This window comes from Ascidia mentula, chromosome 3 (genome assembly GCF_947561715.1).
Source record: "Ascidia mentula chromosome 3, kaAscMent1.1, whole genome shotgun sequence".
Lineage (NCBI taxonomy): Eukaryota > Metazoa > Chordata > Ascidiacea > Phlebobranchia > Ascidiidae > Ascidia > Ascidia mentula.
Genome location: NC_138568.1, coordinates 688522 through 713935, shown reverse-complemented (window position 1 = coordinate 713935; position 25414 = coordinate 688522). Strand labels below are relative to the sequence as shown.

At 38.1% G+C, this 25414-nt stretch overlaps 3 protein-coding genes across 4 annotated transcripts; 2 read left to right on the top strand and 1 right to left on the bottom strand.

The window, feature by feature from the left end:
* Nucleotides 1–8389: 8389 nt before the first annotated feature.
* LOC145894975 (uncharacterized) lies at nucleotides 8390–11769 on the bottom strand. The gene is made up of 7 exons (XM_082983706.1): nucleotides 11585–11769; nucleotides 11212–11303; nucleotides 10959–11151; nucleotides 10460–10564; nucleotides 10058–10172; nucleotides 9931–9998; nucleotides 8390–9711 (listed from the first exon to the last, which is right to left on the bottom strand). Exons 1-7 carry the CDS (start codon nucleotides 11652–11654, stop codon nucleotides 8822–8824), a joined length of 1533 nt encoding a protein of 510 aa, XP_082839832.1. The 5' UTR covers nucleotides 11655–11769; the 3' UTR covers nucleotides 8390–8821.
* Nucleotides 11770–12656: 887 nt separating this feature from the next.
* Nucleotides 12657–15932, top strand: LOC145894989 (2-oxoisovalerate dehydrogenase subunit beta, mitochondrial-like). The gene is made up of 9 exons (XM_082983728.1): nucleotides 12657–12895; nucleotides 13307–13393; nucleotides 13655–13848; nucleotides 14046–14215; nucleotides 14367–14461; nucleotides 14780–14877; nucleotides 15045–15155; nucleotides 15219–15305; nucleotides 15596–15932. The coding sequence occupies exons 1-9, from the start codon at nucleotides 12751–12753 to the stop codon at nucleotides 15734–15736; spliced, it is 1128 nt and encodes a 375-aa protein (XP_082839854.1). The 5' UTR covers nucleotides 12657–12750; the 3' UTR covers nucleotides 15737–15932.
* A 234-nt stretch (nucleotides 15933–16166) lies between these two features.
* Nucleotides 16167–24197, top strand: LOC145894962 (uncharacterized). 2 transcript variants are annotated; one of them, XM_082983685.1, is made up of 19 exons: nucleotides 16167–16513; nucleotides 16668–16837; nucleotides 16930–17759; nucleotides 17824–17895; nucleotides 18175–18225; nucleotides 18299–18379; nucleotides 18605–18715; nucleotides 19283–19333; nucleotides 19407–19487; nucleotides 19585–19680; nucleotides 19767–19860; nucleotides 20244–20323; nucleotides 20640–20741; nucleotides 21042–21124; nucleotides 21495–21675; nucleotides 22429–22566; nucleotides 23004–23162; nucleotides 23475–23625; nucleotides 23859–24197. In XM_082983685.1, exons 1-19 carry the CDS (start codon nucleotides 16466–16468, stop codon nucleotides 23971–23973), a joined length of 2694 nt encoding a protein of 897 aa, XP_082839811.1. In that variant the 5' UTR covers nucleotides 16167–16465; the 3' UTR covers nucleotides 23974–24197. The 2 variants fall into 2 exon arrangements, with proteins under 2 accessions (XP_082839811.1, XP_082839812.1); XM_082983686.1 differs by lacking the exon at nucleotides 23859–24197 and having other exon boundaries at nucleotides 23431–23593.
* Nucleotides 24198–25414: the final 1217 nt, after the last annotated feature.

Genomic DNA, 25414 nt, shown 5'->3' with positions numbered 1-25414 from the left:
ATCGGTGAAAATAAAATCTAAGTTACTAAATGCCGGAAAGATGTTTCTAAAGTAGAGGCATCGCTTATAGACCATGGTTTCTCAAACTGTGTTCTGTGAAGCGGGTTCTGGTTTGCCGCGAGAAAATATATTAAAATATCATAAACTTTCACTGCATTTGTCGGTTTCCGTAATGACACTAAATAAAAATAAACAACGTTTGGAAGTAAAAGCAGCCCCGAATCAAAGGAATTGGTTTACCTGACCAGGTCTACGTTAATAACTTTACTTTTGTATCTTGAACTGACTTTGGTGTGTCGCAAGCGAGTTAAAAGGATCAAAGTGTGCCGCGAGCTTGAAAGGTTTAAGAACCCTGGCTTAGAGCGCATACGTGCTCATTTGTTCTGACATTTCTGTCAATCATCTCTACCCCACTGGAAATTGATGCAATTTATATTTCCGAATAAAACAATATTTTCGTTCTTGCATTGCTCTAACTGGCAAACTGTCAACTGCCTCACAATATATTCTTTCATACTTGAACATTCTGACGGATGCTGTCCAACTTCAGCAACCGCCCAATCAAGTCCAGTGCATGTATATATGGTGGGGTTGATGTTATCCTCTTATTTTTGTTTGAAGTAATTCGACCTAAGAAAATATTAAATACATGAACCTAAAGATCCATCCGCCTTCTCCGCCCGTGCACTGTTTTCACATTAAGTTGTTGAAAGGATGCCACCTCTTTCACTGCTTCCTGGCGTAAGTTTTTTGAATTCAGTATTATTCAACGCCAACCTTACAGGTTTAAAGGTACTGTGTTCTTGCAACCATCTAATGAAGTTACGGCGTGTTTGATGTATGACTTTGTGTGACACCTATGGTCTTTCTGCTAGGAAGTTGTGTACTTGGTTTGCAAGGTTTGTTACACTGCATTCCTCTTTGACAAACTAGGCGTGGAACTTCAAATGAAATCATTTTTATTTTGCACTTAAATCTACTACGCACATGAACAATTCAATCAGGAGCCCATGACTCTGTAACCAGATGTTGACGTTTAAAGGTTGCAATTTTCTGAAGCCTTTTTTACGTTTTTTAGTTAAATTTTATCACGCATCACAAAGACAAATTGAAAAGCAAAAAAATATTAATCAAAAAACATTTGTCTTCACAAACGCTTGAAGTTGTTTGGTTTAACTGGAAGTTCGTATGTATTTTCGTTGTTTTCGACTTGTTTCTGTGAAGTAAACAGTTTGGAGTAACCTTCAGTGTGTTTGCTGGCAACATGACCTCCACCCAGTTGTACAGTGTCGTAAGTATCAGATAGATTATGTTGTTCGGTGTCCAGAGTTGAGTAATGTTGTTTAGGTTGTCTGGGTGGTTGTCCGCTACATCCCATGAGCGCTGGGTCATCGTAAAGACTACGCTTTACATTACTTTGTACTTGAAACAATTGTGAGTAGTCGTCACTGGAGGCGCTGGTGAGCGTTCCTTTTAAACCTCCTTGTGGAATTGTGTCGTAAGACTCAGACGTCGAAGAGAAATGCGCTTTTCTGACGTTTAGTGGAGGTACTTCGTAATGAATATTGTCACTTGGTGGGGCTGTTTGCGTACTTGTACTTGCTGCTTGGACGTAAGGATTGGAGAAAGTTTTTGCCAAATCCAGTTGATCGTAACGTTTTGTATCAGGTGGCGGCGTCAAATGAGAATATCCGTCCCTCACTTTCTCGTACTTGTGGAATGCAACCTCACCCAACGCAGGCGTGGAATACATGATGTTATCCTGTATGAAATCGGGTTCTTGCAGTCTTAGCAATGGAGATAAAGCCTTCTTTTTTACTGGCAACTGTGGTACGTTTTCCTCAACACCTCTCGTTGGGATCCCTTTCACGATGTCGTACTTTGGAATATCCACGTATTCATAACCTTGCTCTATGTCGCCCACTTCGGGCAAACTTTCCACATTGCTCGTGACAGTTGGGTGTCGCATGTTTCTGTCCAGAGTATCGTAATATGATGACGTGGATGCCAGAACTCTGTATCTCTGATTGCTTGGCCTTCTTAGTTCGATTGTGTTGTAACTTGTGGATTCTGTGTTTCCGTCTAAAACACCAAGGTTTTACATTGTGTTGAGACATCATCATACAGTGTGGCAGGGGGACTTTACAAAGCTTAGTACAAAATATTTAAGATATTTAAAAATTCGACATGAATTCCGTGAGATCTAAAGATATTGTGACAGAAAATTTTTAAACTTGCAAAAGATTTTGTCGTGTGTCAATCCCTAAGGAAATTTTGTTCCCCTATTGTAACTTTAAATATCACCGACCTCGCGTGTCAAATGATCGCTGCGTTGTTGAATGGTCGGTTTCAGTCTTCTTGTACAACTTTGACCTGAGCAGCAAACTAGAGTTACTCAGGTCAATACCACAGTAGCGGTAGTAACTTACCATTTGTAGATGATGTAAGCGCATGCTATTCCGAACAGTATCAAACCACAAACCACACCAACAGCTATCCACGTAAACCTCTGTGTGTTGCGGATGACACCTGAATAATAAAACTATTTAATTTGATATGGTCGTTCCTGTAATGAAGTTATATACGCCTAGAAATATATCACAATGGCTGGTATATGTGCACCAGTATTCGCAACATAATTATTGTCACCTGGTTTGGGAGCTTCGGTGTGAGACGTGGATTCAACGATGATCACGTGAGTTGACGGCCTGCCAGTGAAAACCTCTCCTGGAAAATCAGTTGTAGATTTTTTTCCGCGATCTGTTGTAACTTCCTGGCTGTTTGTCGATGACGTAGTGGATGATGGATTTGATGACGTAGTTGATGATGGATCTGTGGCAACGCTTGTTTTTGTTGAACTACTCTTGGTCGTCGTTTCCGTTTGTTCGAATTTGGTCAATTGTTGACTTTGTGTTGTTGTTTTTGTATTTCCTGTTGTTGTCGTTGTACATTCACCTGTACAGGTTGTCTGGAGGAATTTGCAGACGTTATGAACCGGTAAATCCCCATCGATGCAACTCAGCGATGTTTCAAACCACCCGGGTTTGTCGCAACTTCCATTGCAAGGTTTGATGATGGTGGATGTTGTCTTGTTGAGTGGACAGTAGTGCAAAGTACACGACCTGGACTGCAAAATATACTGTGGTTATTATTACGGGTTCTATACTACTTGATCAATCTTGTCAGGTGGTATTTTTCGCCATTCGGGAAAAAATGCGTAATTGTAAGTTGTAGCAAAAAGTTGTAATACATGGTAACTGTTGAGATAGGAAACAATTTATCCCCGGGAGGGATTTAAATCCGGGTTCACTTTGGCAAGAATCCTGATCTGGTTTTCTACTTTTATGGGGTAACTGAACAAAAAGTTACGTCATCATACTTCAAAGATTGTTCCACAGAGTTGTCCTGGACTGCACAGCTTTTGTCTTATCTGGATTTCTCCTCTGAAGCAACTTGAAAACTGACATGGTCCCCAAACGCTCCAGGAAAATGGATCTACAAAAAATGACAAAACTGCCTCACAGAAGTAGGGATGACGTAAATAAAAAAATACATTTGACGTCAATTTCCTCCACAACTAATGTTTGTTACATTTAACACTTGCGTACGCCTCACCTGTGACAGATGCTACCCTCGTCACAAACAGAATTATAATGACACAACAAGAGGTGATTAATCGCATTTGTGATGTCATACAATCCTGCAACAATAAGTAAAATACCTATATTAAGATATAAAAGCTCAAAGTAAAACGTGATTTGTTTTGTGAATGGAAATGTGATAATTTTTCCAAATATTTTCCTGAAAGTTGGATAAATCCATCTAAAACTTGTTTTGCCTCATTGAACTCTCTGTCACGTGACACTGCAAGCGATGCCGACGTAATCTTTTTTTCGAGCGTGTTACGGTATTTTTTTTTACACGTTGAATCGCTGCCGCATCAAACTGAAGAAGTCTCGCCAGATGGGAGACGAAACGTCAACTAAAGTAAAATCGACGTGAAGTTGCCAATAGGACAGTTGTCATGTTAAAGCGTCGCTTTGTGCGTCAAAACGCGCTCATTTATTATTTTGTTATATTATTTCTGTCACCCATCTCTACCTCACTGGAAATTGATGCAATTTACATTTTCGAGAAACATAATATTTTGACTTTTGCATTGTTCTTGCTGGCAAACTGTCAACTGCCTCGTAAAGAACTATATTGCTTGGCTTTCCACTGCAACAGACATATGTCTTGTGATTTCATCCAAAGCTTTCGTCTGATTTGTATCTCATCGCATTCTGACTAATTAGTGACTGAGAGTGTGGTTCCTTGTGTGACGCAAACATCCGGGCACGCAACCATGTATTTACAACATCTCAACCAACTTTGGTTAAAATAAGTTCGCATTTTACGCAAATGAAAAGCACACTTAATTTCCTAAGGAATATTTAAAATTAGAACTTTTGATCTTTTGAAAATTAGCTGGGAAAAGTGATTTTTGGACAAATACACAACATTTGTACGCATACAGATAATAAAATAGAAGAACAATCTTATTTACATTTTCGGATCTGCCCCTGTGACACCATGTTGTAAGACAAGCGGGAGATAGCTCTCATTGTTTACCCATTGTGTTGTTTATAGGGTGTTGCCTTGACCAACTCGTTGTAGCTGCAGTCGGACTTCTCGGCCGTTTCGATCCATTCCTCCAAACTCTTCGGCTTTCCCCTGCTTTCGTTGGTCTCGTTCTCATGAACACTCGCGCTGACCGTGGTGAAAGTGTTGTTTTCACTCAAACGCATCACAGGTCCTGCTTCCGTGTGGCTCCATCTCGGTGGAGGGCTCCAGCTAGTGGCAGGAGGTGTCGGTTTGGCTGGGGTTTTGGACGGGGTGGTGAGGGCACTGTGAGAGGTGAAATCGGTCACCGTGCTGTCGTATGAAAGCGAACCCGGGTCGGACTTCGTTCGGTTCCGCTCCAATCTCATCGTGTACGAGAATGGCTGGTTGCCATGGTGACGTTCCGCCTCACGCGCCGTCATTTCTGCGCATACATTGTCATCACGTTGTAACGTTTCATTTGAAACGAAACAATCCTTGTTGTTAGTTTGCTACAATGCGCTTTAACATTCAACTGCTCCTAGATATACTATAGTAAAAAAGAAAACCGGATGATTGCTATAACGATTATAGCCAGATGAGGAGTCGATTTTTTCTTAACAGCACCTTGTATCAGACTTATGGCCGCCGATATGCCAGCCTGACGTCACGTAATATCATGATATAAATTGCGCAAGTCGATGACATAAAAGGTATATCCAGACCTGGCGGTGGGGGAAGTGGTTTGTTTCGTATTGAGTTGTTTGCCGACTCTGCAGGCGATTCCAACCTCTTGCTGCGTTCGGTTCTGTGTCTGTAATGCAAGTGAGGTTCAGGGCTGAACTCATTTAAACTCTCGACTTTATGTTAGTAAGTAAAGCTGCGTGGAATGAACGTAAACCAATGCTTCATAAGGATGGGTTACAACCTCATGCACTTTCTGTATCTACAAGAAGCTTTGGACCCATTGTACCCTCTGCTATGCGGAAACTTTTAACACGCTTCAACTTTTTATCTCATTTCCAACTTTCAGTTCAAACGGAACCTTATTTCCCACCATCGACAACATGGCATGACTAATCGCCAATGAGTGTACGACGCACAATGAATACAGAACATAATATTCCTTTTCCAACTACTTTAATGAATTGTATCAAGTATGTTATGTCCATCCTCGCGACCGACTCACTTCCTGTGCCAGTAATCGACAGAGAGAATTACGATCATTATGATGAAGACAGTTCCAAAACCAACAAGGATCCAAACCCACCGATAATCACTGGGCCTCTCATTGGATATTCCACCTGTAAACATAAAACTACTTGGTAAAAGAGGAATTTTCGAACAAGAATCTACAGAGAAAACGGTGTGATGTGGATTGGGATGAGGAAATTACAAATCAACATGGTGGCGGTTACTTATGGAAATTGGGGTATTTAAAATGACTGAATATTTCAATATTTTGCATCTAAATGAAATTATATTTGCATTGTTCACTAGGTGCTGCTATAAATATAAAAAAAAACATGCAGTGGTGATTATTTCCCAAGATACTCCAAAAAAAGCAACATCCTGCGAGCAAGTTACAAATGCTTTCACTGAAACGTTGACTTTAAACACGAAGAACGTGAGCAAGGTTTTCCCACCCGGTGTTGGAATTCCAGCCGCAGTCGTTGTTAGTTCGGGATCTCCAGGTTGGGAATCTCTCGTCGTCGTCTCAGCGTTGCTGCCCTGCGCTGTCGTCACATCAAAACCACCGGTAGTGGGATTTGAACCCGCGGCGCAAGTTTTCGTGCACGGGTAACTCCTGTAGTTGTTACAAGCCCTGCTGATCACCTGACCCGTCCTGCACACTCTATAGTGTTGTCTGATGCCGCTCTTTGCACACGTCGCATTGCAGGGGACGTGGAGTTCTATCAGATCCAGGATGTAGCAGCGATCCGGGAGACAGAACCTCCACTGAATAATGATGGGCTTTTGTAATAAATCCTAAGTAATTTATTTCACAAGGATTTTTATTTTTATTTCATAATGGAATCTTAAGCGTGTGTGCGTTGTCGCCGAAGTGCGCAACGTTACTGCTGGGTTATCCGAAAAGCCTTTTTATGTGACGTAACTATGCCTTTCCTGTGACGTAACTTTTTGTATATTGTTCCTAAGTTGTTTCAATGTCTTTGTTTTTAAAGAATTAACGAAACTTATTATAATTTGCGTATTGGCGAGATATAAGCAGTGCAAAACGAAAGGGTTTTAAAAACACTTTGTTTGATAAATTCCTCCATCCAGGAACTGTTTGTTTCCATATCCAGAAAATAAAGTTTTTTTTAAAAAAAACACAAATTACGTCGTGGATGTCATCGAACGTGCAAACCTCATCAACCGTTTCGTTGAAACAGAGTCTGTATCTGGACGTTTCGGTTTTGTAGCATCTTGAACCACAAGGAAGCCATTCTGTCCACTCTGAATAGTTTTTGCCTTCAAAAAACAACAAAACGCTTCATACCATAACATCTTAGACCTTCTGTTGTAAAGTTTTATGCCAGGTACATCGATTTTTCTATTGGGAAGAATGGCTTCTTTCTGTTGGGCATGAAATTTGAAACGAAACTTATTGTTCGTGTTATTGGTAAATTACATAGGCCTTCTATGGACAAAATCCTAACGGCAATTTTGCGAAGAAACGACAAAAAATATTTTTAAAAAGTTGGTTTTCCACAAAAAATTACAAAAACATCACGAATTGTATTTTTGTCAAAACAACTAAAACTTACCGGCGACAAGAATTGAACAAGTCCCCACAACCAGTAACAAGTATCCCAACATATTTTCACAATACATAGAATTGATTTCTTTCTGCGGGAAATATAATTAAGTCAGAATTATAACTGAACTAGCGTTGACTGTTCGAAAAACCTTTGTGTGAATATTTTAAAACAATCGCCATCGCGTTATGAAAGATTGCGGTTAATTGCGTTCATCTGCAACAACGTAATTACGAGTTTATGATAAAACAAATGTCAAACTGTTTATCAGAACACGACTGCACAACTGCCATCCGCAAGTGTTACGAGAGAGTCACGCGGTTCTAACGTTTTGCTGAAATCACCTACAATGCATGTTTAAATTATGTGTGACGTCACAATAACGTTTGTTAACCTTAGGTCGACAATAGTTTAATTTCCGTTTTGCGTACGAACGAGGCCTTTTCCTTTATGACGACACAACTAATTTTACGCATACGCGCTATTGTTGGTGGCGATTCTTGATTCATAACTTTTCATTTCGTGTGACGCGAAAAATTTTGTTTTTAACAGAGTGTAGAAATGATCAACACAAACATCACAAAAAAGTGAAACAAAAATAAGTTTGTTGTCGTTAAAATAGAACAACTCATTTGATTGACGCAGGCCCCACGAGATAGGGGTGCAGCTGGGGCCCCTGGGCGCCTAGAGCCCCTTGAATAACAAACAGGGGCCACGCATACCATTGTTTGCTATAAAACTGTGGGATTCCTTGTTGAGTTTCGCCGATAATTTCGTGGGATCTCCAAGACACCGGAACTTTTTCTCTCACAAGACCCCTGGATTGACGAGTGATTTTTAAAATCTTTAAATGTAACTTTTGTTGAAATAAACAACTCATGCGGAGCCGAATACGTGTAGTAAATATTTTAGTGCGTACCTGGAAGTGATTGACAACCTCATATCAACATGCCTGTGTACAGAAATAACGCTTCAACTACAGTTAGGGTCACACAAGGACGTTTGTTTATTTTAGCAAATGTAATTTTCGCTTCGCGTTCATCGAATCGAGCGTTGATTGTAAACGACCATAGAAAAGGTTGACACGCGTTCACGACCCCGCAGTCACACTGAGAAATAACAGGAAACCGTCCGACCCACTGATGACGACATATATGAATTAATCTAACGTATGTGGGGACGCGTTGGGTTTAACACAACACGTGGGATAATATAAAATAAACGTGAAAGCTTTCGCAACATTCATGGTGTTGGTATCGTGAATTGTGCGACAACCATTCTTCTTTATATTGCCATTGCGTCCGATTCCACTGTGACATCACAATCGAGTAATAAGGGAAGCAATCGCGTTGGGAATATTTCGCACTAAATTTAAAAACGCTGTTTTCAGTTTTAAGGTTGCTTGATTTCCTGCCATTGTCGCGGTTTTAACTCAACCTTATTTCACAAGCAGTGGGAATTCGACTTCCGCACTGACGTCATAACTCTTCGTAGTCAGAGTCATCGTTTTTATCAAAACTTTTGCTTTCCACAATCGTGCGAGGATGACTTCGAATCACACTGTCCGCAGACCTCGGCCGGAGATTCACGAAATCTCTTTCATCGTTTTCGTTGAAAACTGCGTCCAAACTCATGTTGGTCATCTGGAAGTTATTCCCCTGCATTGACCTTCGATCAAGAGTCCTTGAGAGCCTTTTGTTCACTTCAAGGTTGCTTCTTCTTCCGGGACTCTGACCTTGACCTTGACTCATTGACCTCACCCCTCCAACGTCAGCGTACGGTTGAATAGTTGGGCTGTACGGGTTTGCAAACGTTTTGCCGAGTACAAGCGAGTCGTAATTACTCGTTCGATTGACTTTCGCTTCTTTTATGCTTTGCAGACTCGAGTAGAGTGACGGATATTTGAAAACATCCTGGTAATTATGACGCGACGATTTCCTTCTGGTTGGAACTGCATCGAGGACTGTGGAATATTGAGTCTTTATTGGGGTTTTCGGTCCGGCCCCGGACTCTGCGAAGATCACTTCATCTTTCTCCTCTTCAATTATTATAAACTTTTTTTCGGGTTTTGTTTCCGCTTCGCTTGTTCCATCACGTGATCTGTCTGATATTGCTGAGTCATCACCTGTACTTACGTCATCATCCCCGCGGTGTACAGGATGTGACGCAACTAGTTGTGCGACGCTGATCTCTTTGTAGTCACGTGTTTCCGGCGTGGACTCGTTTTTTGTCAATTCTTCTTTCGATGGAATATTAGTTTCGGTTGCCGTTGGTTTGCTAATTGACTCGTCACGCTTCACTGGGTTTGTGGCGCGTATTTTTGGGTCATTTGCTGATCCACGGACGGAGTTCAAAGTATCAGCCGAACCTGATGTGAAACAAGTTGTTTTGAGCTAAAGTTCATGATGAATTTTGGTGAAAATATCTTGTTTGATTTTAATTGCATGTTGCAAATACCCAAGGTTTCTGGAGAAACGAGTCGTATGTTTTTATTTGTATTCTGTAGAAAACCGCACCAGCAATTTAGAGTAGCGAGTAAACTCTTACTGTGGTACCAGGAAGTTATGATAGTTTGTTGAATGCTCACCTCCAAACCTGACGTGGTTGATCAAGTTACTTTCTGGTCCATCATTCGGTTTAAAGCAACAAAACCTCCTGAATATAAACATTTCGATTGAATATCCCCAAGTTAATCAAGTTTGATTTCCACTTACGCTCTTTTGGTGAAGTAATATGTGATGAGAATGACGAACACAAGGAAGATGACAGCCACAAACACAATGACAACAAATATGTCATCTGGATGCACTCTATTGCCTTCCGTTGTGCCTACGTACACAAAGAAAGGTGGTGTGTGCTGTGGTAACGCACTTACTGGTCTCGTGTATTCTGACAGTTTTGGTGATAAATTATGTTGTTTTATTAACCAAGATTACTTGATCACGACCGATACCTGGTCCACGAAAAAGTTTGGTACCCTAACCCTCTTATAAGAACACGAAAACGGAAAACAATGCATTCACAAGACAAGACCTATTCAATATTTTGCAAATTTTCGACGTTCTTAATTCACAAGTAAAGTTGCATAAATACGTTAACATGTGAATCGAAATCACCTTCAGACTGTGATGTAGTTTGTTGTGTTATAGTGTGGGATGGAGGATGTTGGGTCTCTGTAGTAAACTGAGTGGTTTCTGTCATACCGGTGGTCGTAACGGGATCTGCGACAGAAATGAAACAGGTTTAATTCCAATATCAGCTATGACGTGGAAATCCTATAGAGACCAATTGATTTAAATTCTTGTTGTAATGTTACATACCGTGTATATCTGTTATTCTGAAAACATATATCATATACTATTCTTTGCTTTATAACGCAGTAATATTACATGCAATGGCATGATAGGCAGAAACGCCCCACTACGCTGGTCCTTGCTTGGCGATCACAAGTTGGAGCAAGATTTGAAAAGTCAAGCTCCCGGTGAGGTTTGAACTCTCGACCCTGGGCTAACCAGACCCAACGCTCTACCAACTGAGCTACAGGAGCCCTATGTTTTATAATAGACAAAATATTTCGCCGAAAGTCATCACCCGCTTATTCAAATTGAGTTATACCTGGTATGTGTGTTGTTATATGAGGAAGGGTTTCGGTGGTAAAGTTTACAGTACGGTTGCACAGATCCAAGCATTCAGTATTAACAAGATGTGGACAGGGTTCTGGGAGGGAACAGTTTTCTTCTTCACACGAAGTTTCGCATGTTAAATTGAAGTTTGTTTCATTGCATGGAGACGAAAAACATGCACCGAGCTGCAAGAAGGTAAAGTTGCTTTTCAAGTTCAATACCAACGTCCTGTGTAAACTTCTTACTTGTATTAAAACGCTGCTGTCGTTGCTTGTGGTGTTGATGATAACTGTGCAGTTTTCCGATGAGTAACAAATCTTCCCGCTTGGAATAAAATCTAAAATAAAATGGTGGAATGTCGTCAATAGTACGTCAGGAATGCTGTGTTCACGAAATCCTGTACTGCATGTTGTGTTAAAACATTAATTATTGTGGTTTCGAACTTCTCTTAAGTGGAAGTGTAGATGAGTGTCGTTATAATAGGCGACTTTAAGAAAACGTTAACTTTTAAATGTAGACCGTAGATCACTATCAGTAAGCTGCGGTTAGGCCTATAACTAAACAGCGAGTTTCTGCAAGTATCTGTCTATCTCTCCCTCTACATGGGTGGGTTCTCACCTGTGGCGGTTGGCGGAGTAACCAAACACATCATGAGTAAGACACAGACGGTGTGTTTGCTCAAAAACATTGTTTTGGGTAGAACTTGATTCAATACTTCCAAAACAACATGTTATATTCAAACCGTATAATTGATTTGATGGACAACTTGTTTTTTTAACTTTCACACTATAAAGGTCTGGTTATTTACTGCATCTTGAAACTATGAAAGCAAGTGATTGTGATTACAAATAAACAACATAAACTACTGAATGCTTTTCTATATTTGTTGGTATTTTACTTTTGCTTTTCCCTATGCTAGTTGCAGGTTAGCAGTCCCACCTCCAAAAAGCGTTACGTCACGCAAGAACTTCCTAGGAAAGTAGCTTGGCTGCTGTTTCCTCGGTTAGAAAATTTTAATTTCCTCCTTCAAGTACCTAAACCTTTTGACAACTCACTTAAATCATCAGATTGCATTAGCAGTGTTAGTTGTATGACAGATTCTGCGTGGATTCTTGAAAGATGGATGACTCACTATTTTGGTACGTCACAACTTCCCACTTGCAACGTACAGGTGTGTTGTTGTAACTTGTACTGTGGTTGGTCACTGCAAATAATCCACCCGAGCTTATATTAGTATTGTCCCCTGTCCAAATGTTGCCTCCAACATCTGTTGTGTTTCAATTGCAAAATTTCGACTAGTTCATTATTTTCACACGAAAATGAAAAATTTGCTGCTCAGCCCCTGCCCCCTGCCACTCTTCTGGTCTTAAAAACTGTGGCAAGTATTCCGTTGGTTAATCAGATTAAATTGTTTTAGTTTCATCGTAACTTTACAACTTTTTTAACTTTTCATCAGTAATAATGCTGGAGATAAAGTTTGTCAAAACAAAATATACAAGAAAATCAAGTCACTGTTGGTTTGCATGAAAAATTATTGCCAACACGTGTTCAGATGAACAAAAAAGTATTTTGTTCGAGGTGCGAGTTTTTAAATAGAAATTATACACAAACGAAACACGCCCCCTTTTGTCACGTGGATGGTTACGGTTGACTGGATAATCAACAGACCGTTTGCATTTTTTGCAGGAAAGTGCTGATGTAATGAATTGTTGCATAATTTTGTCTTTACACAAGGTGGTTGTAGCAATTTTTTATTTGTAATTGTTTTCAGCCCAAACTGAGCAATGGCGGGCAGTTTGACCAAATTGTCTTCAAGTCTTTTGCAGCGAATTTTTTGCAAGGAATCGCTCAAATCTACATCTTCCGTTATAAGTCAAACGCGAAATGCACATTTTGTGTTTAAACCTGACGACCCACCGACAAATTTTGGTAAGAAATAAAATGATTTTCCATTTAAAGCAATGTAAAGGTTTCTAATATAACGTATTTCTGCTGCAACTGATCGTTCTCCAATCTTACACAGTCCAGAGGGGAGAGTTTGTAATTTGTGCAGAGAATATTTGCAAGGACAATACATGGATTATCAGAATGTTTTTCATATACTAATGCATTGGCTAGTTGTTTCTGTGCAGATTATCTGTAATTGTTTGCATCAATTTAGCAAAAACTAAGCACACTATGGAACACTATTAATGAATTACTTAGAATTCTGAGACTTAATGGACTGGTCCATATTTTAATCTGATGGTGGCATACATTTTTACAGAAACGTTTTGTCTTGATAAAACATTGTTTCCGGCACTATATTAGCAGTGAACTGAACACACATTGTATTTGCAGGACCAACAGAGAAAATGAGTTATCTGCAGTCCCTCACAAGTGCAATGGACATTTCATTAAAGGATGATCCAACAACACTTATCTTTGGTAGTTCGCTGTTAATCTTCTTTGTTACAACCGTTATGACTCTTTTAATTTGTTTTCTAATGAAGATAATTTACTTTTAATCAATTAATTTTGTTTAACTATTTTATGCTTCTGTTACTTACTGATGCTTCCAGGCATATTCATATGCCCTTCTGGAAACACTGAACCTCTACATTTCAGTTGTCATGCAACAAACTTTATCACCGTGTACTTCATAATGATTTTGTTCTTAAGCCTCTGATGTTAAATACTTTTGTTCAGGTGAAGACGTTGCGTTTGGTGGAGTGTTTCGATGTACGAAAGGTTTACTCGACACATACGGTCGTGACAGAGTTTTTAATACTCCTCTGTGTGAGCAGGGAATTGTTGGTTTCGCTATCGGCGCTGCTGTTGCTGGTTCAACTGTTATCGCAGAAATTCAGTTTGCCGACTACATTTTCCCTGCGTTTGATCAAGTAATTGTTTGTTTAATTTAAAAATGGTTCTTGCTTTGTACCAGTTGACTCAATTTCCTTGAAATTATCATATCAGCTATGCCTCATTTAACAAATCAAAACCAAAATCTGATTTTTCAAAAAGATTCTTTCGTTTTGCTTGGCACTAATATCTGTAAACTGCATTATTGTTTACAAAGTTTTTTTAAATTTACTAGATTGTGAATGAAGCAGCCAAATATCGGTACAGATCTGGTGGTTTGTTTGAGTGTGGAAAATTAACTGTCCGTGCACCGTGTGGTGCTGTTGGTCATGGTGGTTTGTATCATTCTCAGACACCAGAAAGTTACTTTGCCCACACACCTGGACTCAAAGTTGTTTTGCCAAGGTAAAGTTTTCCAATGCATTTGTCATACAAGGATTTTAACAGTTATTCATATATTGTAAAGATATCACTGTAGCCATAATCTCGCCACACCACTAACATATATGAACTATCACAGTACAATATTTATTTTGTGTTGTTATTAATTTTCAAGGAGTCCAATCCAAGCTAAAGGGTTGTTGCTGTCTTGTGTTGAGGATGACAATCCATGTATATTTCTTGAACCAAAAATATTGTACAGAGCAGCCGGTAAGTTAAAACTTTCAAAGAAAATACAAAAATACTTAAAGTTACACAGAGGGTTTAGGCAGTAAAAATCAGTTTTAAGTTTTGGGGTAAATTATGACTCATAGAAAAACAAATTACTGGCTGTGGTCTTTTATACATCAGACAGTGATTTTCTGTGAAACAAATCACCTTAAACATGGGGGCCTAACTTGATAACCCTGATGGTTTTATCGGTGCCATTTCACATTTATTGTTTATGTCGTAGCAACCTTGCATGCAAAATAAAAATGATTTAATTTTTTAATTATGTTGTTTTAAATTTTTATTCATACCATGCAGAGGAAGAGGTTCCTGTTGGAAAATACCTTCTTCCACTTTCGAAAGCAGAGGTTCTTGTTGAAGGAAAAGATGTCACACTTGTCGGTTACGGCACACAGGTATCAGATTTTGCAGCTTTGAAAATAAATAAAATAACTTTTCTACTTTATATGAGTTTGCAAAAGTTTAACTGTTACAAAATATACAAATGTAAAGTTTAAAACTTTAGTAGTTTATAAACAAATCTGTGCAGTTGACACATTTAACAAACCGACTTGATTTCTAGATCCACGTTTTAAAAGAAGTGGCAGAAATGGCTCAAAGCCAGCTAGGTGTTTCTTGTGAAGTTATTGACCTCGTAACAATCCTGCCTTGGGACAGTGAAACTGTTTGTAAGGTAAGTTCGTTGATTTCAACAAATCTGGTGGCTGGTTTTATTTTTAAAACACAAACTTTTCAGTCTGTTGCCAAAACTGGAAGATTGGTAGTCAGCCATGAATCCCCGAAAACTGGTGGATTTGCTGGGGAAATTGCGTCCACTGTTCAGGTTAGTACTCAGTACGAGGTTGGTTGTTGAAAACGCAGCCTTAGTATCATCCAAGTTGCCATAATGTTGTTCGAACATACGACAAAAAGTAACATCTGCACAAATATGTCATTATTAAGGTTAGTAATTTTTTAGGTGGTTTACCTCCCAAAGTGTTTCAAACTAGTATATGTGCAAAGTGTAGTAAACTTTTCATTGTGTATGCCCTGTATTGTCCCATTGTTTAGGTAAAGATAACTGGTATTTTGCGAATTTTTGTTTCCATCTGACAACATCATCTAACTTTACAGAAAGAGTGTTTTCTAAACCTGGAGTCGCCAGTTGAGAGGGTATGTGGTTTTGACACTCCGTTCCCACATATATTGGAACCTTTTTACATTCCTGACAAATGGAGATGCTTTGCAGCGGTCCAAAGAACGATCGACTATTGATAAAAACACTGCTTTCAAATTGCTTACCTACACATATTTTAGAGATACACAAAATCATGTTCCCCAGTTAGTTGTTTGAGGACTGAATATTGTGTGCAAGCTGTTGGGGGAAGTCCCTGCTTAGCTAACAAACAATATAATAAAAAAAAATTTGAACCAGGAGTAGTTTCATTTATGCTTCAATAAACATTAAAAGTGTTAATTAATTTGTGAAAAAAATCTGATCGAAGACTGCTGTCAGATTGCTAAGATGGTTATGTGAGTAACAGCAAATAATAAGCACAGGAAATGGATGTTTCTGAAATGCTTCAAAATTTTTTCCCAGTTTTAAGAATCTTCTTTTATTAAAAGATAATTGTAAACAAAGTAAACCTTTTTGAACAGGAATGCAGTTTAAATTATAGTTTGTCTGGTAGCAAATGTAGCACAAATCAAACCTTTTTAGTCTTCTGGAAAAGTAAACATTGTTATATTTACCATGTTGTTTGCTCCGTCGACAGAAAATTGAGCAATGCTTGTACCTTGCACTGCTGGCAGCGTGCTCCGATTTAGTTCCTTTGATTACAACCTATGTAAATAAGGAAGTAATCTCCACAGTTACATTTGCGTCCATTTTAGTTTAAAAAGGGAAGTTGTGTTTGTAACAGGTATTTTCACTTGGGATTTTGCTTGTTTACTTGAACTATACTGAAATGAATGTGGTGAAGTCGTTATTTCTGCATCAAGACAATGTCTGAAATTAGAATTGTCAAGTCCACAACAGATGGAGTGGAAGTTGTAAGTGTTTATTCATATTAAGCAACATGCATGAAACAAATTACAAAATCTTTTTGTATCTGTGTTTTAAACTTGCATAATATTCCTTGTAAAAATAATAGAAAAACAAAACAATTAAAATACTGAAACATTTACAATTATTTCTTGTGTGCAGTTGCGGATATACAGCGCAAACCAAATACTCTGCAATGTTCATTTGTTTGAGGTTGGACGTGGATCTTTTGGTACAGTTTTATATGCATGGCATAAAATTATTGGTGATCATGCAGCCAAATGTTTCACTGTAACTGGTGGTGAAAGACAGCAATCAGCACTTGAGAAAAAGTATGTGAATTCAAGTTACTTTTATTACCTTTTTGACATTACAAGAACCAATATTGCAATATATACTATGCCTGATGTCATGTTGTGTTTAGAATTCTCAAAGAGTACAACAAGTTGCAAGAATGTCAACACAAAAATGTTGTCATTGTCTTTGGCATCACCAAGTGGTCAGGGGCGATGGGAATCTTGATGGAGTTTTGCGAAGGAGGAAACTTAAAAGTTTTACTGCTCGATGATTCTATTGTTTTAGGGCCTGGCTTAATTCTGCGAATGAACTTGGACATAGCATCTGGAGTTGCATTCATTCACAGTTGCAGGGTAAACAAGCGAGTGATTCATGGAGATTTAAAGCCAGAAAATATTCTTCTCACAGCTTGGTTAGTTTGCAAGATTACAGATTTTGGAAGTGCCCAGCTTGCCAGTTATACAGGATCCACAACCATTGATGGAAGAAAAGAAAGGCAGGCATTTACCCTGTTCTATGCAGCTCCAGAAAAGCTCCGCCATGGTGCTAGACCGAAGAAAGAACAGGACACATACAGTTGTGGCATGATTCAACACATGACACTCACTCGTGAAGACCCCTACTTGTCAGATCATGAGTTTGAAAGAAAGTTAGAACTTGGCCTTCACCCAAACTGTGAAGCAATCCAGGAGCTAAAAGAGGAAAGCGATGAGAGCAACAGAGAAATAGTTGAGTGCATTGAAGGAGCAATGGTGAGATGTTGGGATCATGATCCATCCAATCGACCAGATATGATCTCTATTCGAGATGAGTTCCAGGAACTAATGGCTAAGCAAGATCATGCAGTCATTGCACAACAGGTTGCAGATGCTGTTGGAGGGATGAATATTCAACATCCACCACAGAATCCAACAGTTCCATTGAATCAATTCTCAACCGAACACAGAAAATTTGTTGGTAAATGCTGTTCTTACGGTTATTTTTTTCTTTTTTACACTTTTTTTATAAATGTTTGTTGTAGTCATGGTGAGTGAGCCTCCTCCTCAAAACATCAGTTCCAATCCTGTCCAGCATCCCCCTTCCAATGTCCAAAGTAAAACATCCCCACGTTGTAATAAAGACTTTCCACCTTGGTCAAAGCTTTTATGTGGTTTTTGTTTTATTCACAAGAAAACATTTATTTGAAGTGTTTGTATTTGTTACACTTTTCAGTACTTTACAAATTATAATTTAATATCTTTTTTTAAATTGTACCAAATTAATTACTTAGCCCATTCATATGTGATGTCATATTGGGTGTATTTTATATAATACCACTACAAATTTTGTGGCTGCTGCACTTTACTTACAAACTAGGTTGTTGTCATTACAGGTGGAGTCAGGTTGTTTTCAAGTGATTTCACAAACCCTAAACTTGCAGTGGGTAAGAAGTTAAATAAATATTATTTTGAAACTATATTTTAGTTTTATGTTACCTATTTTTGTGTGGTTTATAGATGTCAGATCACAAGGAGATTCACCACTTGGTGGTGACATTGAGATGGAAGAGCAAACACAGGAATCACAAGAAAATCAAGGCAAGCTGATTTTTTTACCTAAAATTTCAGTTTAATTATTAGTTTGTAAAATACTTGACAATATGCACCAATGTCAAACCAGTACTTTATGTATCTTTATAGCCGTTTAGCTGTTGCTCCAATCAAAACACGAAACCATTTAGTTTTCAATTATCATTTGTCATGGATTTGCTTGTGGATTAATTTTGTTTTATTGCAGTAAATTTTATTTCTGTTTATTTTTAGGGAAGTTTAGAACTGTCCGAGATGCCTTTCACCATACCCCACCTAGTGATAGAAACCTGGTGAGAGATCAAGCAGCAGCTCACTCATCCAACCGACAACCAGCTCAACCAGGTGAGATTGGAAAATATATCGGCTGTTGTTATGTGGTTTAATTGCTACTTTGACATGCATAGTCAACATGTTAAACCCTGCTTACTGTTGAGGAAAGTGCATATTTTAGATTTGGATGCTTAGTTTTTTCATTAAAACAGTAAATCCAGAAACTTTCTCAAAACATGTCAGAGTTTGAAACTTGCTTCTTGGTCTGTTGTGATGTGTATGGGATGTTACAGTGATATGTAATTTAAATGTTCAGCTTTTAGTGAATTATTGGTTGGTCATAGATTAGTTAAATTGTTTTGATCAGACTCAATAACTGTAGAGAAATCAGGCCCTCAGTTTGGCTTTCCTATTTTTCTGCGATAGCAAATTACTGCTGTTAAAAAAACAGTAGTCTCATCTAACAAAATACAATAAGTTTGACCTGGAGAAGTGTTTCATGCACTCACTAATTGACATAAATACCCTCTGAGGTGCTATGGGACAATTAATTTCCCACAAAATTTCCAAAATATGCAACACATCATGGATTTTGTGACTGCTGCACTTTCCTTACAAACTAGGTTGTTGTTATTACAGGTGAAGTCAGGTTGTTTTCAAGTGATTTCACAAACCCTAAACTTGCAGTGGGTAAGAAGTTAAACTGATATTATTTTGAAACTATATCTTGGTTTTATGTTACATATTTTTGTATGGTTTATAGATGTCAGACCGCAAAACGATTCTCCACTTGGTGGTGACATTGAGATGGGACAGCAAGCACAGGAATCACAAGAAAATCAAGGCAAGCTGTTTTTTCTATTTATTACTTTTTCCAATACTTAACAATATGCACTACTGTCAAACCAGTACTTTATGTTGATCATTTGAAATCTGACCAGATGTAAGCGGAGGATCCAATGAAATAGTTCCCCAAACCCCACCTAGTGATGGCAGTTTTCCAACTGTTACATCCATGGCCAACTTATCACATCAAGGTTCAATGACTTTGCATCTATAAATGTTTTGTTATCAAGTGAACTTATTTAAACTTATTGTAATGTTCATATTGTATAACATTTAGATGATAGGTCGCAAACACATACACCACTTGATGGCAGTGCTGACACACCCAGACAAGCCCAAGCGGCACAACTAAATCAAGGCAAGTGTTTCATGTAATATGTATGTTTTGCTGTACACATTACAAACTACCAGCATTGGTTTGCTGTTTTCTGTAATTTTACTTTTAGCAAATTACACAAAGCAAAAAGTACTGTAAACCAAATAACTGTGGCACAATATGTAAAACCAAATTGTTCAAGAAATAACACAGAACACCAGACAGACATCAAAGTTTATTCCTGCTAGTGTCATCGTTATTTTTGGATTGTAAAAACACACTCTTACTGATGCTGACTTTTCACCAATTATTTGGGACTATTTACATTTACAGACACAGGCTGATTTCTGTTGATTTTTATTTCTACTGACACAAATTGAACAAACATGGTATTTTCGCAAGCAATATAAAAATGGAATCAACTTATTTTATAGATAGTTCTATAAGTGATGCTACACCACAAACTTCATCCAGTGAAAGAAACCTTCCAGAGCATCGTGACTTGCCACCAAGCGCAAGTTAGTTTTAAAATTCCTTGGTTGTTTAAACAAATATATCTGCAGTGCAGCCATATCAATACATACTTCAAACGAATTGGGTTAACTCAGCGGTTCCGAAATGGTGCGTTGGGGCAGACTAGTGCACTGTTTTTATGTTGTCACAAGCTCCATGAGAGGTTTTCATAAATTATATTTCCATGTTGCATGTGCAACGTTTAGCTGTTTCCCCAATTAAAAAGACGAACCATGTAGTTTTCAATTATTATTTGTCATAGATTTGCTTATGGATCTATTTTGTTCTATTGCAGAAAATGTTATTTGTGTTTAATTTCAGAAAAGTTTAGACCTGTTCGAGATGCCTCTCACAATACGCCGCCTAGTGACAGAAACCTGTTGAGAGATGAAGCCGTAGCTCACTCGTCCAACCGACAAGCAGGTAAGATTAGAAAAGATATCAGCTGTTGTTATATGGTTTGCCATTTTGGGAGTTGCATATAAGAAAAATATAAATCTGACCTGGAGAAGTGTTTCATGCAATCGCTAGTTGACATGGTCGCCCTACTGTGCATGTCCTTACTTGGTGATCAAAGCTCTTGTATCGTCATTTGAACTTGTCACACTCTTCAGTAATTTATTGTGTTTCCCTCAAAATGTCTAAGGTGCTATGAAACAAATAATTTCCAACAATTTAGTTATTGACATTAAAACTTAAATCATTCAAACTCATATTTGTCAGAATTTCTTGTTCTTGGTGGCATGGGTTCAGAAAGAGATTGTGTAAAATGGAATCTTTCCACAAAACAACATCAACACTTGCCAGTAGGTTTTTTACTGTAGTTGTTGAATGGTTACAATTACTTGCATGTTAACATTAACAAGCAAAACTATGTGCATAATTTTAACTCAATTATGGTAAAGTTTAAGAAGAAAGCATATTACAATATATCTAAACACCTGTTTTAACTGCAATTGGGTAATAGTTTCTATCCTTAAATGTACGTAAAGTAACTTGGTATATAAATTGAACCTCATAGCAAGACATTTATAAGCTTAAGGGCATGACTTATTACATTAATTGTAACTCTGTACTCTCTTGAAATTATAAATATCCGGACTTGCTTAACCATATAAAGATGGTTGAATACTCAAGATGTAAAATACATGCAAGGCTTCACAATTTTATTTGTAGAAGCTGAACTCAGCAAGAAATTGCTCAACTTCCGCCAAAGTTCGAAACACAGTTTATGTAATGGGTGGAAATGGTTCAACAAAAAGTTGTGAGATGATAAATTTGGAGAATTGTAAACGCTGGAGGAAATTTTCTGATTTGTTTGAAGGTCGAAGTTATGCTGCATCGGCTGTTGTTGGAGGTCAGTTGCTAAGATATACCAACGCATTTTTGCAATTTAACAACAAAATTTATGGTGTATGGAGGAACTGCAGTATTACAATGCATTACATTCCATCATTAACTATTGCTTTCTCAAATTGTAGGAGTTGTTGAAAGTTCCGCATTTTACTAAGGCTTTTCGTTACACTGTTGTTTATTGTCACATTTGAACTTTTGCAACTAGGTATGTCTAGGCGTTCAAAATTATGTTTTTGTTAAATTATTGGTGATTACACTCCGGTAGCGCTAATTTAAGTGAAGGAAATTGATATCGCAATAAAATCTTTTCCATTCATTTGTTTGGCGCTTGCGTTTAACACCAGCCCATGTACGCCTATAAAATTAAACCTTCACCACAAAAAAAACAAATATATATTTAAAATGTTTTTTTTTCAGTAATATTAGTATGAAAAGTAATATTAACAACACTACGACGCAAGTGCAACCTTAAAAACTCGCATTCCAGTGTTCCATACTGTTATACGCAATTGGAGAAGCCACCGTTTTTTTTTTGCGACGATTCGAAATAACACAAGCGTTCGTATTTTGTGAAAACCTAAGTTTTAGCAGAGACGCCGATTTAGTGGCATATAACAAAACATTGTATCGTCTTGGCCTTTATTTCTGCTGTGTTGTCCTACTAATTGTAAGTTTAAAAAAATCACAAAAAGGGTTGAAATACCATTCAAGGTTATTGTTATACAACCTTGTAATTAACTTACACTTCTTGTAGACGAGATTTACCTTACGGGTGGTGATGGAAACCATGCGTTATCAACAAGTTTCATTTATTCTGTCCACAAAAACATATGGAGAAATGGATTTGACATGTTACAACGAAGATGTGGACATGGAATGTGTTCAATTGGAAGTAAGAATGGATTTGAAACGTAAATTTACTCAATCAGGCAGTTTTCGGACAAATTTTTTGGCCACGTGGAGCATAAAAATAATGTCAGTCAAAATGACTTCTTGTGACTCCTGCGTTTACGTCACTGGTTATTACATGACGTCATCTGTGTAACATTATTTGTTGCGGTTAAGTTACAAACTTCGCTTCATAAACTTTAGTAAAGAATCTTCTTTGTGTAAAATAATTATTTGAAGACTTACCGAGTGTTTTATTGCATGAATATCAACCGTCGTCTTGTTTAGTTTGATTTTTAACCTTGGTATAAAACTGATTGCTCATTTACAGGTTAAGAAACACAGAGATTTACATCATTGCTTGTTACGTAATAGTGTGTTACAGTCGTTGTATGATGTCATAAAGAATATTAACACAACTTATTTTGGAAATTTCTTCAGATGTTTTGTTTTCTGTGGGTGGACATGAGGGCAGACAACACTTACAATTATGTGAATTCCACGATATTCGTGTTGGAACCTCCACAAGAATCGCTTCTCTCAATGAAGCAAGATGTGTTTTTGCATGTGTAGAAATTGGAAGAAAGATCTATGCAATTGGTTAGTTATCAGAAGCGACATTTTAACCCAAACTGGTAGTTTTGAAACAGTTCTTTGTCCTGCATTCTTGTCAATGCCATTTCTGTTTTTTTGTTGCTTTTCTGATAGTTTATCATTGATAAAGTATTTTTTTAATTTGTTCATATTTAGATTGTGTACCAAAAACCCCAAAAAAATCTCCAGTGTTTTAATTACAACAGTAAATAATATTACTTAATTCACATATGATGTAATTTAAGTTACTTGAATGATCTGATGTTTCATTTAGAAGCTGAGAACGCCTTGGACAAAGTTTTACTTTAAATCTGACAGGAGGTTGGGGCGATTGTGGCTTCCTGCGAACAGTTGAAGAATACGAACCTAGAGTCAACAAATGGAAATATGTTTCTCCTCTCCTAAATCCTCGTGACCGTCACTCTGCTTGTGTTATTGATGGGAGGATTTATGTTGTGGGTGGATGGGGGTGAGGTTTACGTTTTAACTGTGATGGCAGTAATTTTTGCGTCACTATAGAAATTGTTACTCATAATTTAAGATGTTTCGTGCCACATGTGTACAAATAAACTTAAATCAATTTAAACTTTACATCCGAATGCTAGTAACTAAAATGTACCGGTCATGTTTACTGTTGTCAGTGAGGCAGCAAGAATTTGTTTGAATGTTGAACAAAACACAAACCATTTTGGTTTTATTTAGGAGTTTCGATGATCCACTCACATCGGTTGAGGTTTACGATCCAACGTCAGATGTCTGGACACGTGCTTTTGATCTTGACAAACCAGTTTATGATGCGACTGTTGTTGCTGTTTAACATGCAGTGGATAATAACGACGCGAATGTTTGATTTTAAACTCACTGTAATTTGCCATTGTAGTCGAGTTGTAGAAAGCATGTACGCTGTGATTTGGTTTTATTGACAACTTACTGCACATTTCAAAATATATACAAAACTTTCACGAACTTTAGAGATAATTTCTTCTTTTTTTTTTCTTTTTCGCAAATTGCTACTGCAATATGTAATAGGCGAAATCAATAAGCATTTAACTGAGCCAAACGCTTGTGTCAAGTAATTATTTGTGTCCTACTCACTCAACATTATAACACCTGTAGTGTTTCAAGACACTAACAAGCACAAACACAATTAATTATTCGGTTGTTTGTTTCAAAACACCAAACTATGAACATCATTGGAGGGGGCAAATCACATAATGTCCCCATCAACCAAAATATTTGGGGGACTGGACCCCGAAGACGACACGCACCCATATCCCACCCTGGTGACTTGCAAGCGGGGGTTGAAGTGCCAGTTGGTTCTTTGCTGGCTCAGACGATTGTGTAAGTGAGTTTGATTCCAATTGGAAATGCCTTTGCCAAGCTCACATGCTGCCCCGACAAAGTTTAGTGTCATTGCCCTCGTACACATACCAGTGAATACACAACAATACCGTTTTATTTGGCTAATTTCCACCTTTACCAGAAAAAAAAAACATGTAATCAACCCCCACGTTGGCGAATGGCGGGTTTTCAGGGGTAATCCGTTCTTTTGGTAAGGCACCCATGATTTGTGACCCTGGCTTCGCTTGTAGCAGCTTGTACAGTGACGCACGACGCGCCGTACAGCCGAATGTTCCTTAACTACCCAATACTTCTTGCGCACTGACACGAGAACATGTAAAATTCCGCTTTGTCCTTCAGAATGCTGATAATAATTTATGTTTAAATCCGTCACGTGGTGACGATGGGACAGAATTGTCTAATGTTTCTGTTGTAAATCAAAGCCTGATCTACATAATCTTTCTCCAACATGAATTATTCTGTTGATGAGGCAAAGGTATAGAGCAGTGCTTCCCAACCAGTGGGTCGCGACCCATTGGTGGGTCGTGAAGCTATATATTTCAGGTGGGTCGCGAAGCATTTCTAAATGTTACATTTTTCTATTAGATCACGAAATTATTGCATTATAATTGTTTTTTATTCGTCTGGTCAAATCTCATTGTGGGTCGCACGATAAAACTTGCATTAAAAGTGTGTCGCGAACTGAAAAAGGTTGGGAAGCACTGGTATAGAGGTTGCACAGCGATGATCTGTAGCTCGTTGTACAATGGTGTTTAGTTCTTTCTTCAAAACATGTACAGTTCGTCAGATTGGCTCAAACAGCTTGAAATGCTTCTTGTTGCACCATTGCAAGATACGTCTCGTGGCCAAATCCAACTCTTGAACCGTTATTCCAACGGAACGAAATTTTAGGTGGT